Raw genomic sequence first — 14,539 nt, forward strand, 5'->3', positions numbered from 1 at the left:
CTTGCGCTATTCCCAATCCAAAAGGCCCTCTCCCTCCTGCTTCCTCTCATCTCCTATCCAACCCGGAAGTCCTGCCTCCTGCTTGCCCAGTGATTGACTCCTTTATTCATTAGGGAATGGCTCACAAGAAGTCCTGAGTATGTGACTCATTCCTGGTCCACAGCCTCTCCCAGGAGAGCAGAATTAACATCAGAATACAAAATACTAGGGCCATCCACAACTGGGGTTTTGGTGGGGGGTTGGATTTCTACCCAAACTACCACATTCTATTTCTTCCCCCCATAGGCTTGTAGCCAGAATATAATGCAAAATGCATTAGTCCAACTTTGAAAAGTCCCCATAGTCTATCACAGACTCAACAATGTTTTAAAGTCCAAAGTTCAAAGTCTCTTTTGAGACTCATGGAATCTCTTAACTGTAATCCCCTATAAAAAAAAACAAAACAAAATAAAAAAGCAGATCACATACTTCCAACATATCATGACATAGGATATTCATTACTATTCCAAAACAGAGGGAAGGGAGCACAGTGAGGAAACACTGGACCAAAACAAGACTGAAAACCAGCTGGACAAACTCCAAACTCTGCATCTCCATGGCTGATGTCAAAGTGCTCTTCAGATCTCCAACTCCTTTCAGCTTTGTTGACTGCAACACACTTCTCTCTCTTGGGCTGGCTCTACTTCCTGGTAGCAGCTTTCCTGGGCAGGTATCCCACAGGTCTGGCATCTCTAACCTTTTGGAGTCTCCAGGCAATCCAGGCTTCACCTTCACATTTTCACCATAGCCTCTCTGGACTTCCATGTAGGGATACACCAGCCACATGTCTGGCCTCAGCAACCTTCTTTAGCTGCAGAGGAAGATTCAAGGATGTTGAATTACCTGGAGCTGGAGTTCCTGGTGACAATGGACCTGGGAACCCAACTCAGGTCTTCTGTGTCAAGGAACAGCCTCAGTTTGGAGGGGGGTTCCTGAGAGAAGGGGTGTTTGAGAGCAGTGAAAAAGATGACTCAAATTCAATCATGGGGTACAAGGTGACAGAAAGCCTGTATTCTGCTTGAGATAGCTTTCAGACAGCTCTCTTCACAAGACAGCTCTCTCTTGCTTGAAAAATTTTTTTAAAAACTCTGTATAGCGCATCTCTTGCAGACCAATCTTTTATTTACATATCAATTCAGTCATTTACTCCAGGTTCTCTTTTCATTATCTCATGAATCAGCATCACCAGACTTCAGACCCTTGATTCTTAGAAAGATACAGCAAGCACATTTCCTTGTTTCTTTCTTTCTTTAAACATTGCAAATGAATTCTGAGATCCGCCAGTCTTTGTTAAGCACAGACAATAACTTTAGCTGGGTGGGATCCAGTCCTGAGATTACAATTCTCACCACACCTGGGCCTATCCTTACTCAGTCCCAGGCTGACCTTGAACTCAGGAATCTGCCAGCCTTTGTTTCTTTCTTACAAGCTGGGTCATAGTGCAGCTGCCTCTGTTCTTTTAGGTTTATGAAGCCCCTCGTAGAATTTATATTGCATCTTTGTATTTTGCATAGTTGAGAAACTATCTATTTTGAACTCATATTTTCAGAGTTCTTTCCCACAGCCTTACAGTATAAAGTTTTCTCTTTCTTCCCATTCATAGGACTCTTCATCTGAGTTGTCCATTACTGTTATTTGTGCCTTGAAGTAGAAAGCTACCCTGCATTCTTTTCCTTCAAAATGCTTGGCACATGTTTACGTTCACTGACGTAAAGTGAGTGGATGTAAAGTGAGTTGTGGCTTGCAGTAGAAACCTTTCCCACATTTGCTTCATTCAAATTTTTCTTATCTGTGTGAGTAATGCTTTGATGTCGAACGAGGTGTGGCTTTCGGGTGAAAGCTTTCCCACACTCTCCACATTTATAGGGTCTATCACCTGTGTGAGTTCTTCCATGGACAATGAGTTGTGACTTATAGTAGAAACATTTCCCACACTCTGTGCATACATATGGGTGTTCATCTGTATGTACTGTCTGATGTAGAGTGAGATGTGATTTGCAATAGAAAACTTTCCCACAGTCTGTGCACGGATACGGCTTCTCACCTACATGAGTACTCTGATGTAGAGTGAGATTTGACTTCTGGTAGAATGATTTCCCACACTCCATACATTCATAGGGCTTCTCACCTGTGTGAGATCGCTGGTGCACAGTGAGGTCTGACTGGGAGTAAAACGATTTCTCACACTCTATACATTCAAAGGACTTGTTGGTGTGAACTTTCTGATGTCGAGTTAGGTGTGCCTTGTAGTAGAAAGATTTCTCACATTCCATGCACTCAAAAGGCCTCTCACCCGTGTGAGTTCGCTGATGTAGAGTAAGCTGTGACTGGCAGTAGAAAGATTTTTGGCATTCTGTACAACCATAGGGCTTCTCATTTGTGTGAGTTCTCCTATGCAAAGTAAGGTGTGGAAGGCGGTAGAAGGTTTTCCCACATTCAGCACAGGCATAAGGCTTCTTGGTCAGGTGAATTTTCTTATGCTGAGTGAGGTACGCCTTGTGGGAGAAGGCTTTCCCACATTCTGGACATTCATAAGGCTTCTCACCTGTGTGAACTATTTGATGTAGAGTGAGTTTTCCCTGAGAGCAGAAGGTTTTCCCACAAACCTTACATTTATAGGGCCTCTTACGAATGTGAGTTCTTGGATGACTTGTGAGTTCTGAGTTGCAAGAGGAAGTTTTTTTGCATTCTGTACATCCACAAAGCGTTATATCTATAAGAGTTTTCTGACATACTGTAACATGTGAGTTCTGGGAGAAGGTTTTCCTGCAATCCTCATACGGACGGCTTTTCTTCCCTTTATGAAGTCTCTGACCTTTACTGAGAGTTGCCTTATAACGGATAGCTGTTTGACACGTAGGAGACATCTGAATCCCAGTGCTCTGGGATTTCTGGAAAAATGTCTTCCCATGTGCTTCTCTTTCACTGGATTTCGACCCTTGATGGGTCTTCTGTTGCTCCTTTAGCTCTACCTTGAAATAAAAGAATTTGTTATACTTCTTGTATGTGCAAACAGGCCTTTTTCCTAGCTTATGTTCTTGAGGTTCTGTGAGATATGATTTTCCACAGTCACATATTTCTCATACATACACACTTTGTCTACTGAGTCAACTTTTACAGAACAGAATCCTGAATAGATTAACAGTAGTTAGGCAACGTCCCATGATCCATGTTTTGGGCTACATATGCAAGTGTCACTTATTATTGAATTTACTATAGCATCTTTAAAATGAGACTTCACTATGTGTCAAACATATTGAGTTAGTGTAAAATGATAACCCTGGTCAAATATTCTGAAGCTTTGTTGTTATGGAAAAGAAGATATGCAGGATGCAAGAGAGATTTGCCAATTGCTCTGAAAAGAGGAGAAGGGTTTGGGGAAAGAGGGTGGGAGGGACTGAGGGGAGAGGAGTGAGGGGGCTGCCATCGGGATGTGAAGTAAATAAATAAATTAATAATTTTTTTTTGAGTTAGTCTCTGCAATTTATGAGACTAAATATCAAGAAACAGCACATCGTTGCCTGGGTTGAGTGTGTTTGCAAGTGTAGGTGAAATATGAGTGTATCCATGTTTGTGCATGTGTGTCTGGTGGTATGCAAGTACACATGCACATGTATGTGTGTTTGCAAGTGGAGACCAGAGGCTGACATCAGGTGCCTTTCTTAATCACTCTCCACCATATCATTGAGAAAGGGTCTCTCACTAAAGGTGAAGCTTGGACAGGTTAGATATCCTGAAGTCCCAGACATCCTTCCTCCCCATTCTTCTGAGCACTGGGATATCAGCTGCCTGTGGCCATACTCAGCTTTTAACATGGGTGCTGGAGATCAAGCGTAGGTCTTTGTGCTTTCAGGGAGCACTCTACCCACTGAGCCTCTTGCCAGACACCCACATCATTCTTATGGATGTTAGGTTCCCCTCTTTATGGTCAGGTTTGAATTAAGTCAAGTGCCCAGATTTAATGTTTTACTTACAATCTTTTCATTTGATGCCTTCATTTGGGTGGCTCCAGCTTGCCACACATATGCCTTGTGATTTTTCTGGCTGGTCACAATTGGTGCCGCTAATGTATGAAAATCTAAAATTAGAATAAAAATGTCCTTATCTATAAATTATACTTCAGTCTTTTTCATGAAATTCTAAAATGAATTGGGCTTCTTTTTCCTCATAGAAGTTGTAAAATAATATTGACTAGTAATAACTGTAAACATTTTAGTACTTTATGGATTCGTATAACAAGTGAGATTACCACACTATACACTGGGTCATGGTCTTGCTGCCTTGCCTTCTGGGAAAGTACAGGATAAGCTGTTCACCATCATCCGTAGGTTTCAACAGTGATTTTCATCTGCTGTTTCCTGGTTTCTCCATTTCTACAGGATATTAACTATACACACAATGTCATCTATAGCACCCCTCATTCACATGTGAAATAGACTTATTTTTAAGGTATATAGAGGATGTAGGTATAGCCAAATGTTCTTGCTTCTAAGTCGAAATATATGTTAGGGAAAAGATTCCTACATATGTGTTTAAAAGGGCTTACTTCATACTGAGTAAACGCAATAGAATAATACTCCATGGGTTTTGTTAGGGAAGCATCTTCCTCTAGAAGTAGAAGGGACTCCCAGCTCTCCCTTTACTCGTGTTTACACATCTTCCACCTTCTAGACTGCTGTACTTTCTAAAGCAACAATAAATAAAATAGCTAGCAGTTTATTGTGCAAGTGCATTTTTCTGCTCATGGGCGACATTTTTGAATAAAAAACGGTATACACCGTAGCCAAGGTGTCACTTGCTAACTCTCACTTGCCTAGAACTTGCTACGTAGACCAGGATGGCAACCTGTCACTGCCAACCTAGTACAGATAAAGGTGTGCACCACCTACCCTCAAGTGCAAAATTTTAAAAACTCACTTACACCAGATTAATTGTACAACACACTCACCAGTTCATCCCCTCCAGCTGGTTAACATCGTGGTTTTGCTTCAGTGCATGATACAAAACACAGCTTTACCATAGCAATTCTAACTTATTCCACCTGACATGATAAAGTATACTTCTATCCATGTTTCTGAAAGACCATCTATATCGCTTTATTTATATACAAAGGTATATGTTATATATACTTGTATACACACATATACATCTTTGGGGTTTTAAGAAAAAAATACACTTTTTTTTTCCCATTAATTTCTTTACTGACTTTACATCCTGATCACCTCTCCTCCCTGACTCACTCAGCTCCTCCCCCTCTCCTTGCTCCTCTTCTCTGAGAAAGATGAGGTGTAGCCCAATTCTTACTGAAGCCCGAATCACACACTTTTATATAATAACTCACCTATGAGTCTAATGATGAACACACAGAGTGTTTTGTTTTTTGAGACAGGGTTTCTCTGTGTAGCCCTGGCTGTCCTGGAACTCACTCTGTAGACCAGGCTGGCCTCGAACTCAGAAATCCACCTGCCTCTGCCTCCCAAGTGCTGAGATTAAAGGCCTGTGCCACCACTGCCCAGCCCATGGCAAGTCTTATAAAGGAAAACATTTAATTGAGGCTGGTTTACAGTGTCAGAGACTCAGTCCATTATTGTCACGGTGGCAGCCATGACGTCCAGGCAGCATTATCGTCCAGGCAGACATGATACCGGAAAAGCCAAGAATTCTACATTTTGATCTGCAGGCAGCCAGAAGGAGGCTCTCTTCTGCACTGGGCAGAACATGAGCATAGGAGGAGATCCCAAAGCCCACCCCTGACAGTGACACACTTCCTTTAATAAGGCTACACTTCCTCCAATAAATAAGGCCACACCTTTTAACAGTAACACTTACCATGGGTCAAGCATATTCAAACCACCACATTCGTGTATAACTTGATTGGAAAGTTGAAATGACTTACATTAAGGGCTGCTATTGAAAAACTGGAATGTTTCCTTCCATCTTAGATGCTTTCTGGTTTACTAAGCTAATATTGAGCATTGTCTTCATGCCAATGTTTATTCTAGGAGTGGAACTTACTCATCAGGAGTGGGTTTAGATAAAAGTAGGTGGAAAAAGCTCAACATGGCCAGTAGCTCATGAACTTTCTTCTTGCTGACCTTCCTTACCCAACATACAATCACTGACCTGGGAGGCTCCTGTCTGAGGCTTCTGTTATATTCCATGGGCCAAGTCCTTGCTCCAACTTGAAGATCAACTCAGGTTTGTTCATACAGTGCCCTATAAGTATGAAAGATAAATGATAGCACAGTGCTGAGTCAGGTCTATAAAAACCAAACAGCTCCCATTCATAAACGGTGGTGTGATCAGTGATTAGAAACCTTTGGTGGCGTTTACTCGGTCTTTGTTCACTGGAATACTATCTTCAGGGTCATTAAACTGTGTGATAAATAACATTACATGGGTTTTTAAATTTTTTTTTATTTTTAAGAAAACAGAAGTGGAGATTCCTTCCCTGCACCCACTTCCCTGACCTCCCAGTCCTCTGGGGCACGCCCAGCTCTCTTGATTGACCTGTTGTTCCCCTGGAGCTCCACAGTCCCACCACCTCTCCACCAGCCTTCATCAGACCTGCTGAATCAGAAACATACGGGAGCATCCAGATGGCTAAAGACTAGTGTAAGAACACAATCAACAAAAGTCAGGGCACTATGACAACTTCAGAGCAAAGCTATCCTACTATAGCAAGCCCTGGATATCCTAACACAATCAAAGCACAAGAAAATGACGTTAAATTCAATCTTAAAAAGATAGAGTCTTTTAAAGAGGAAATGAATAAATCCCTTAAAGAAATACAGGAAAATACAACCAAACAGGTAGAGACCTTTAAAGAACACAAACAAATCTCTTAAAGAAATACAGGTAAATACAATTAAGAAGGTAAAAGAAATAAATACAAGTGTTCAAGACCAGAAAATGAAAATAGAAGCAACAAAGAAGTCATAAACTGAAGAAACCATGGAGATGGAAAACCTAGGGAAGAGAACAGGAACAAGAGATGCAAGCATCACCAACAGAATATAAGACATGGAAGATAGAATCTCAAGCATAGAAGATATAATAGAAGAAATTGATACATCAGTCAAAGAAAATGTTAAATCTAAAAAAATTCCTGACACAAAACATCCAGGAAACCTGGGGTACTATGAAAAGACCTAACCTAAGAATAGGAATAGAAGAAGGTGAAGACTCCCAGCTCCAAGGATAAGAAAATATTTTCAACAAAATCATATAAGAAAACTTTTCCAATCTAAAGAAATACAACATACAAGAAACCATCAATAGGACAAAACAGTTGTCTACAGAAAAGGAAAAGATCTTTACCAACCCTATATCTGACAGAGGACTAATATCCAAAATATATAAAGAACTCAACACATTAGACACCAAAAAAACCAAATAACCCAAGTAAAAACTGGGGTGCATAGGTAAACAGAGAATTCTCAACAGGATTCTCTAATGGCCAAAAAACACTGAGACATTTTCAACGTCCTTAGTCATCAGGGAAACGCAAATCAAAACGACCCTGAGATATGTGGGATATAAATGTGGTACATCTATACAATGGAATACTATTCAGCTATGAGAAACAAAGACATCATGAATTTTGCAGGCAAACGGATGGAACTAGAAAATGTCATCCTGAGTGAGGTAATCCAGACCCAGGAAGACATGTATGGCATTACTCACTTATAAGTGGACATTAGCCATGAAATGCAGGAGAACCTTACTACAATCCACAGACCCAAAAAAATTGGGTAAGAAGGAGGTCCTAAGGGAGGATGCATGAATCTTACTCAGAGGGGAAACAAAATAGTCATTGGAGGTGGGTAGAGGGAGGGAACTGGGTGGGAGGGGGGTGAGGAGGGAAATGGGGGGTGGGGATGAGGTGTGCGGAGAAGGGATATGGGAGACAGCTGAAAGTGAGAATCAGTGGGGGGCATCTCTGGGAGTAACTGGTGACCTGGGACAGGGGAGGCTCCAGGAGTCTATAGGGGTGACCCTAGCTGACATTCCTACCATATGGAGACTGAAGTGGCCACCTCCTGTAGCCAGATGGGACTTCCAGTGGAGGGAGGGTTCAATAACCCACCCACTAATCCTTCAACCCAAAATTTGTCCTGCTTACCAGATGTGCAGGGATAAAGATGGAGCAGAGATTGAAGTGATGGCCAATCAATGACTGACCCAACTTGACATACATCCCATGTAAGACAGCCGATCCCTGACACTAGTAATGATATATTAATGATACTTTGCTATGCTTGGAGCTAGGAGCCTGGCATGACTGTCTCCTGTGAGGCTGAGGCTAGGAGCCCGGCACGACTGTCTCCTGTGAGGCTGAGGCTTCATCCATCTGCTTATGGAAACAAATGCAGAGACCCTGTCACAACCAAGCATCAGGTGGTGCTTGGGGAGTCTTGTGTGGAAGAGTGGGGGATAGAGTTGAGTGAGCTGGAGGGGTCAAGGTCATAAGAAGACCTACAAAGTCAACTAACCTGGTCCCATGGGGGCTCATGGAGACTGAGCCATCAATCAAAGAGCATGCAGGGGCTGGATGTAGGCCCCCCCCATACATTTGTAGCAGATATGCAGCTTTATGTGGGTCCCGTGCAACTGGAGGGGGCCTGTTTCTCACTCAGTTGCCTGCCACTGGATTCCTTTCCCGTAACTGGACTGCCTGGTTGTGCCTCAGTGGGAGAGGATATGCTTGGCCTATGAAGACTGGATGTCTCAGGGTGGGGTGTACCCAAGGGTACCTTCTCTAAGGAGAAGGGAGGAATTTGTAAGGGTGGGACTGGGAGGAGAGGAGGGATGGGGGCCCATCAGGATGTAAAGTGAATAAAAAGAAAAAAAAAAAAACAAAAAACAAAAAACATTAAGTAAGAACCAAAAGAGGGAATGTCAAAGTTTCCAGGAACGCCTGGACCACTGTAAGCTCCCTGTTTGTGGACATGCAAGCACATGTTTGCCCGTGTACCAAGGCCAAGGACCAGAGGATAACTGCATGTGCACAGGCTGCGTGGCCTTCCTTTAAAATATAAAATAGTGGTTGTTTATTTGTATTTATCTTTTGCCATTCTAGGTAGCAAATATAGGATTGTAGACATAGTAGAAAGTTACTTACCACTACAACCCCGGCCTATTTTAAAAATTCAGTAACCAAGAAGTAAAACACTGTACACTGCATTACAAAAATAAACCGAAGATGACACAATCCTTAGAAACAATGGGAGTAACCTAGGATCCAGAACAGTAAGATAAGAGAAATGCTGTGATGTTGAGGCCAGCTTGGGCTACATAAATGTAAGGCCATCTCGGGATACAGTGAAATCTCGTCTCACAAAATCAAGGGGGTGGGGGGAATCCCAAAGACATTGCATTCTAAGTTTGTTTGTGATCAGAAGAATTAATACTGTCCAAAGACCACAGCACTTAAAGTTACAGATTCAATAAAATCATCATCTTGAGAGCACAGAAAAGGATGTTCAAAAGAATATTTCAGTGTCTCAGCAGCACACGTAAGCATGAAAGACTACAATTGTGCCAACGACCTTATCACAACACACTTGAAGTCCTCGAAAGACCAGCCTTCAAAGCTTTCTACAGAGATAGGAACCAAAAGTGCAAGGTCTCGGTATAAAGAGGGACATATAAACAGATGGAACACAATCGGGCTTGCTATCTATCAAAGCCAACCAAGTTCCTCTCAGAGAAATCCTGGGCAGATAAATAAGACTGTTCTCCTCAGACAAACAGCACACACACAAAAAAGGGGCAGTTGGAAGAAGTTCAAAGGGTCCACCGAGCAGAGCAGTCAAACCCCAGTGTGTGGCACTGGCGGGTCTCTTACTGATATCATGGCCAAGAGGAATCAGAAACTGGAAGTTAGGGAAGCTCAGTGATAGCATGCTCTCAGGGCTGCCAAAGAAGGGAAAGGCCAAGCTGACAGCCAAGAAGACAGCAGTGACTATGCTAATGTCCCACAGGAACAATACCTGAGGGAAAGAGCCCAGTCTGGGAAGATCTTGATTCCCCTCACTGGTGGAAAACATTAAGTAGGTAGTACACATTTTTAAATAAAGATGTCTCTGTTACTCTAGAACAAATTAGCTTAACACACACACACACACACACACACACACACACACACACAAACAAAAGCAGCTCTTTACTCATTTTAAAATATTTGTCTCCAGTGTTTTGTCAGCACTGTGGACCGCTAGTCACACACCACCTGATTTTCAACAAGTCTCATGAACCCATAGTTGGAAGGAACTTCTCATACGTAAGCCATGATAAGAAACAGGGACACCCACAAGGTAAGGCAAGGTAGGTAATGGATGCCTCATTGCCATCATACAAGAAGTCAACTAAAAAGTTACATATGAGACTTGAAAACCATGAAGCTCCTAGAATATACACACAACATTTTGAGGCAATGATGTAGACAGTATTTTCATTAATACATATGAGAAACAGGGCACGTGGGAAGACATTGATCTCAAAATCACGCATCCAGAAAAGCAAGCAATTGTCGGGCGGTGGTGGTGCATGCCTTTAATCCCAGCACTTGGGAGGCAGAGGCAGGTGGATTTCTGAGTTCGAGGCCAGCCTGGTCTACAGAGTGAGTTCCAGGACAGCCAGGACTACACAGAGAAACCCTGTCACAAAAAAAAAGGGAAGAAAAAGCAGAAAAGCAAGCAATTAATAGAAGAAATCAACTCACAGAATAATAGTGTTTCTTTCTTCTTTTTTTTTAGTTCTTCGAGACAGGGTTTCTCTGTGTAGCCCTGGCTGTCCTGGAACTCACTCTGTAGATCAGGCTAGCCTCGAACTCTTGAACTCAGAAATCCGCCTGCCTCTTCCTCCCAAGTGCTGAGATCAAAGGCGTGCGCCACCACCGCCCGGCTAATATTGTTAAACCACTCATTTAACAAGACATTCATTTCCATAACACAAAAGGCCACTGAACAGTAGGAAGGGCCTCCACATTTGTAGCGGGATGTTTATTCTTTATCTTCCCAGAATAGTCAAAGACATCAGTGAAATGTGTGTGCACACACAGGCCTGTATGTTATCCAAGCTCCAAGGTAAAGACGACAGCAAAGAAGCAGAGATGAGAACCACGTTTACTCTGGAGTCTGGAAAGCACGTGTAGGAGATGGGACAGGGAAACAAGGAGTGGTTAAACACATGGACGTAATGGGTAACTTACGTTCTACAGAACAGCAATACATATATGATTGAAAGCCATTAAATCCTTCAAAAATATTATCAGAGGATTTTTAAGTGTTCACATTAGGAAGAAATAATGCCTGAGCTGACAAACTTATTTCTTAACTTCATCCGATCATTATAAACGATATAAATACACCGCAAAACCACACTGTTTCTCAAAATCACGTATGCTATTACAATGTGTCTACTAAAATGTATAAGACAGGATTAGTATTTAAGTTCTCTATGATCCCCCCTTACCAACTAAAAAAGCAAGTAACCGCTACCGAGAGTTCCGGGAGTCAGACTCACCCAGGAACACCAGGCTGCTATAGGTCTCCAGCATCACGTCCCTGTACAGAGTCCTCTGGGCAGCATTCAGGTCCTGCCACTCCTCCCAGGTGAAGTTCACGGCTACATCCTCAAATGACACCAGCTCCTGGAATGACATGTTTCTCTTTAACCCAAGCATTCAGCTTTTGGAACAGAAAGTGGGGTTCATTCTATTCTGTGTTATACCAAGGTTCCATAGCATGTGACATTTGATTTGTCTCATGGGAGAAAGAAAACTCAGCACTAAGATCTGTTGGTGTAAAGATAAAGTCAGAAAACATGGCCAGAGTTTTCCAAAGAATTTCAACACGGATAGCTATATCCTGGCTTCCCCAATTAAAATCTCCAGGTCCACTGGTATCTTCTACTTCCTGGAAGGAGTTGGCCCAGGCACCAATGACTTCAGTTTTAAATGTGTTTATTGAATACGGAAAAGCCCAGATCTCAAGAGAAGAAGACAGCATGCAACCACTTCCGTGACCTAAAATCTTCACCCAGGATGTAGGAAAGGTGGAAAACCAGAACTCTGACTATTCACAGACAACACTTGGGTGCTGTCTTCCAGTGGCCATTGACAGCTTGAATTCTAACAGACTCGCACCCGATATTGAATGCATTGGATAGCAGGACTCCTAAATGCTAAACGAAACTATAAAAATAGTAAAAAGATTGACAAATTACAAAGAGGAAACCTTGGGCTGGACAGATGGCTGAGGGGTTAAGAGCACTGACTGCTTTTCCAGAGGTCCTGAGTTAAAATCCCAGCAACCACATGGTGGCTCACAAACATCAGTAATGAGATTGTATGCCCTCTTCTGGTGTGTCTGAAGACAGCTACAGTATATTCATAATTAAAATAAATAAATCTTTAAAAAAAAAAACAAAGAGGAAACCTTGTACTCTGTTCTTAATATGAAAGTTAGTGCAAACATTTTATAAATTTACATTATAGTCTTTAAAGCCTTAAACATAGAACCACCAAAGGACCCAGCAATCACTACTGCTGGGATGTATCTAAGGAAACAGAAATCTAAATGTCAGAAAATGGCCTCAAGGATGAAGATTAGAGGACCAAGGTCATCCTCAGATACAGAGGCTGTATACATAAGAACCTGTCTCAACGAAAGCAAAACAGCAAGCCTTCAATCCCAGCCCTGGGGTGGCAGAGCAGGGAGATTTCTATGAGTTTGAGGCTAGCACAGTCTATATAATGAGTACTAGGCTAGCCAGGGCTACACAAAGATCCAGCTGCCAAAAAAAGTAAAAGGCTTCACATCCATGTTCACAGTGACACAGTTCAATTACAACGCAACACAGAACATGGAAGCGCTTCTTAGGGGTAGGTACAGAGTTCATGCCACAGGATCTGGATCCTGGATTTCCAGGATCCTGGGAAACGGAATAGAGCCTGAGGTCCCAGCGACAGGATAGTCTAGGCACCAGATTAACATCCCAAACCCCAGATATGGCGTCTCAGGGATTGGACGGCAGTAACCATAGGGGACAGACTTGTGGGGCCAAGGGGCAGAGAACGGAGAGCCGATCGACTGGGTCCAGGCACGGGGTTACCGTTTTCTTTCTCGCTCAGCATGACATACGCTCCGGGCCAGAGCTGCAAAAAGCGCTGCAGCAGGGCTCGGGTCCCTGCAGGGACCAGGGACAAGACAGGGCGCCCAGAGCCCACCCAGCCCCCACCCCGCAGCCGGGGGACAAAGGGCTCGGGCTTCTGGACCTGCCACAGACTCACCATTTCAGGATTCCGGGACATCCAGATCCCTCACTGTGTTTCTCAATGGGGAAATGTGACACGCGGGAACAGGCAGAACCTCTCCGGACTTCCGGGCGGAACACTGGACAGGACCCAAGATAGAGAACAGGTGGGACAGTGGCGCAGGGGGTATTCAGAGACGCGGACTACGCAAGACTGAAGGCCCGCCCCTACTCTCTGTCTGTGTGTCTGATTGGACATTCGTTGTCACCAGGTTCTCAGAGACAGGGCTTCCGTCTCACCTTCTTAGACCCTAGATGTCACCAATCATTGGTGAATTTTAAAAGATCGACAAGTTCTTGACTGTATTTTAAGGCAGGACTTCCTGTGGGAAAACCAGCTCCAACCTCACATTTAAGTTGAACCTTCTTAAGATTATATCATTTAATATATATTTGTAAATAAAAATACTATCATGACTTTTTTTTCCCCCTCCTGAAATAGGGTCTCTCTGTTCTCCTGCTCTGGAACTTACTATGTAGGCTAGGCTGGCTTCAAACTCACGGAGGTCCACCTGCCTCTGAATTCCCATGGGATTAAAAGTGTATGCCTCTGTTATTTCCACAAATTGGAGAAGACCACCAACCCAGATCATCGGGGCCAGATTAATTAAAGCAAGCTTTTAAAAATTCATGTCCACGGGCTGCCTCTCCCCAAAGGTAGGGTTCAAGGGTTCAGCATTTGGACATGGGGAAGATTAGGGTTTTTATAATTCAGAAGCATGGAGTTTAGGAATGGAGGGTTTGACAGGCACATAGCTGCTGTTACAGAAACAGAACATAAATGTAGCAAGTTGGTCATAGTAACTCGTTGAAAGAAACACATGGTTGCCTTTCTCCTTTGTTCTTACTATAGTGTCTTTACCTGCTGTTAATAGTTTAAGTGTATAAACACAGTTGTTTAACAATACAAAAATCTTGAAACACCAGGGTTGGGGGAAAATCACAAAACATGGTATGATATATACAATAAGGAACAAATATTTAATAATCTTTTGGAAAGAGGAAGTTGGTGGCCGGAATAGAGACAGTTTGGTAGAAGTTTACAAAAATGTTGCCAGACCTAGGAGGACCTGGGCTTGGGGGTTTTGGTTTTGCTACTCAACTTGGAGGCACAGCCTGTACCCTAAGAAGCCAGCAATCCACTCTAGTCCCCCTTTAGCAACCTGAAATGAGATTAAAA

General features: G+C 42.9%; 1 protein-coding gene across 1 annotated transcript; it reads right to left on the bottom strand.

Annotated features, from left to right (window-relative positions):
* Nucleotides 1–476: 476 nt before the first annotated feature.
* Nucleotides 477–13,459, bottom strand: LOC114618103 (zinc finger protein OZF-like). Its single transcript, XM_028763732.1, has 5 exons — nucleotides 13,337–13,459; nucleotides 11,569–11,695; nucleotides 6,163–6,255; nucleotides 4,014–4,117; nucleotides 477–3,011 (listed from the first exon to the last, which is right to left on the bottom strand). The coding sequence occupies exons 1-5, from the start codon at nucleotides 13,355–13,357 to the stop codon at nucleotides 1,695–1,697; spliced, it is 1,662 nt and encodes a 553-aa protein (XP_028619565.1). The 5' UTR covers nucleotides 13,358–13,459; the 3' UTR covers nucleotides 477–1,694.
* Nucleotides 13,460–14,539: the final 1,080 nt, after the last annotated feature.

Source organism: Grammomys surdaster, unplaced genomic scaffold (genome assembly GCF_004785775.1).
Source record: "Grammomys surdaster isolate TR1022 unplaced genomic scaffold, NIH_TR_1.0 140, whole genome shotgun sequence".
Classification (NCBI taxonomy): domain Eukaryota; kingdom Metazoa; phylum Chordata; class Mammalia; order Rodentia; family Muridae; genus Grammomys; species Grammomys surdaster.

Excerpts from the sequence above, each read along its gene's own strand:
- LOC114618103 (XM_028763732.1), bottom strand. The coding sequence starts at position 13,357 with ATGTCCCGGAATCCTGAAATG. Across the intron at positions 11,696-13,336 it reads TGTCCCGGAATCCTGAAATG|GAGCTGGTGTCATTTGAGGA; the intron begins GTGAGTCTGTGG and ends ATGTCATTCCAG. Across the intron at positions 4,118-6,162 it reads CTCAGACAGGAGCCTCCCAG|ATTTTCATACATTAGCGGCA; the intron begins GTCAGTGATTGT and ends TTCTAATTTTAG.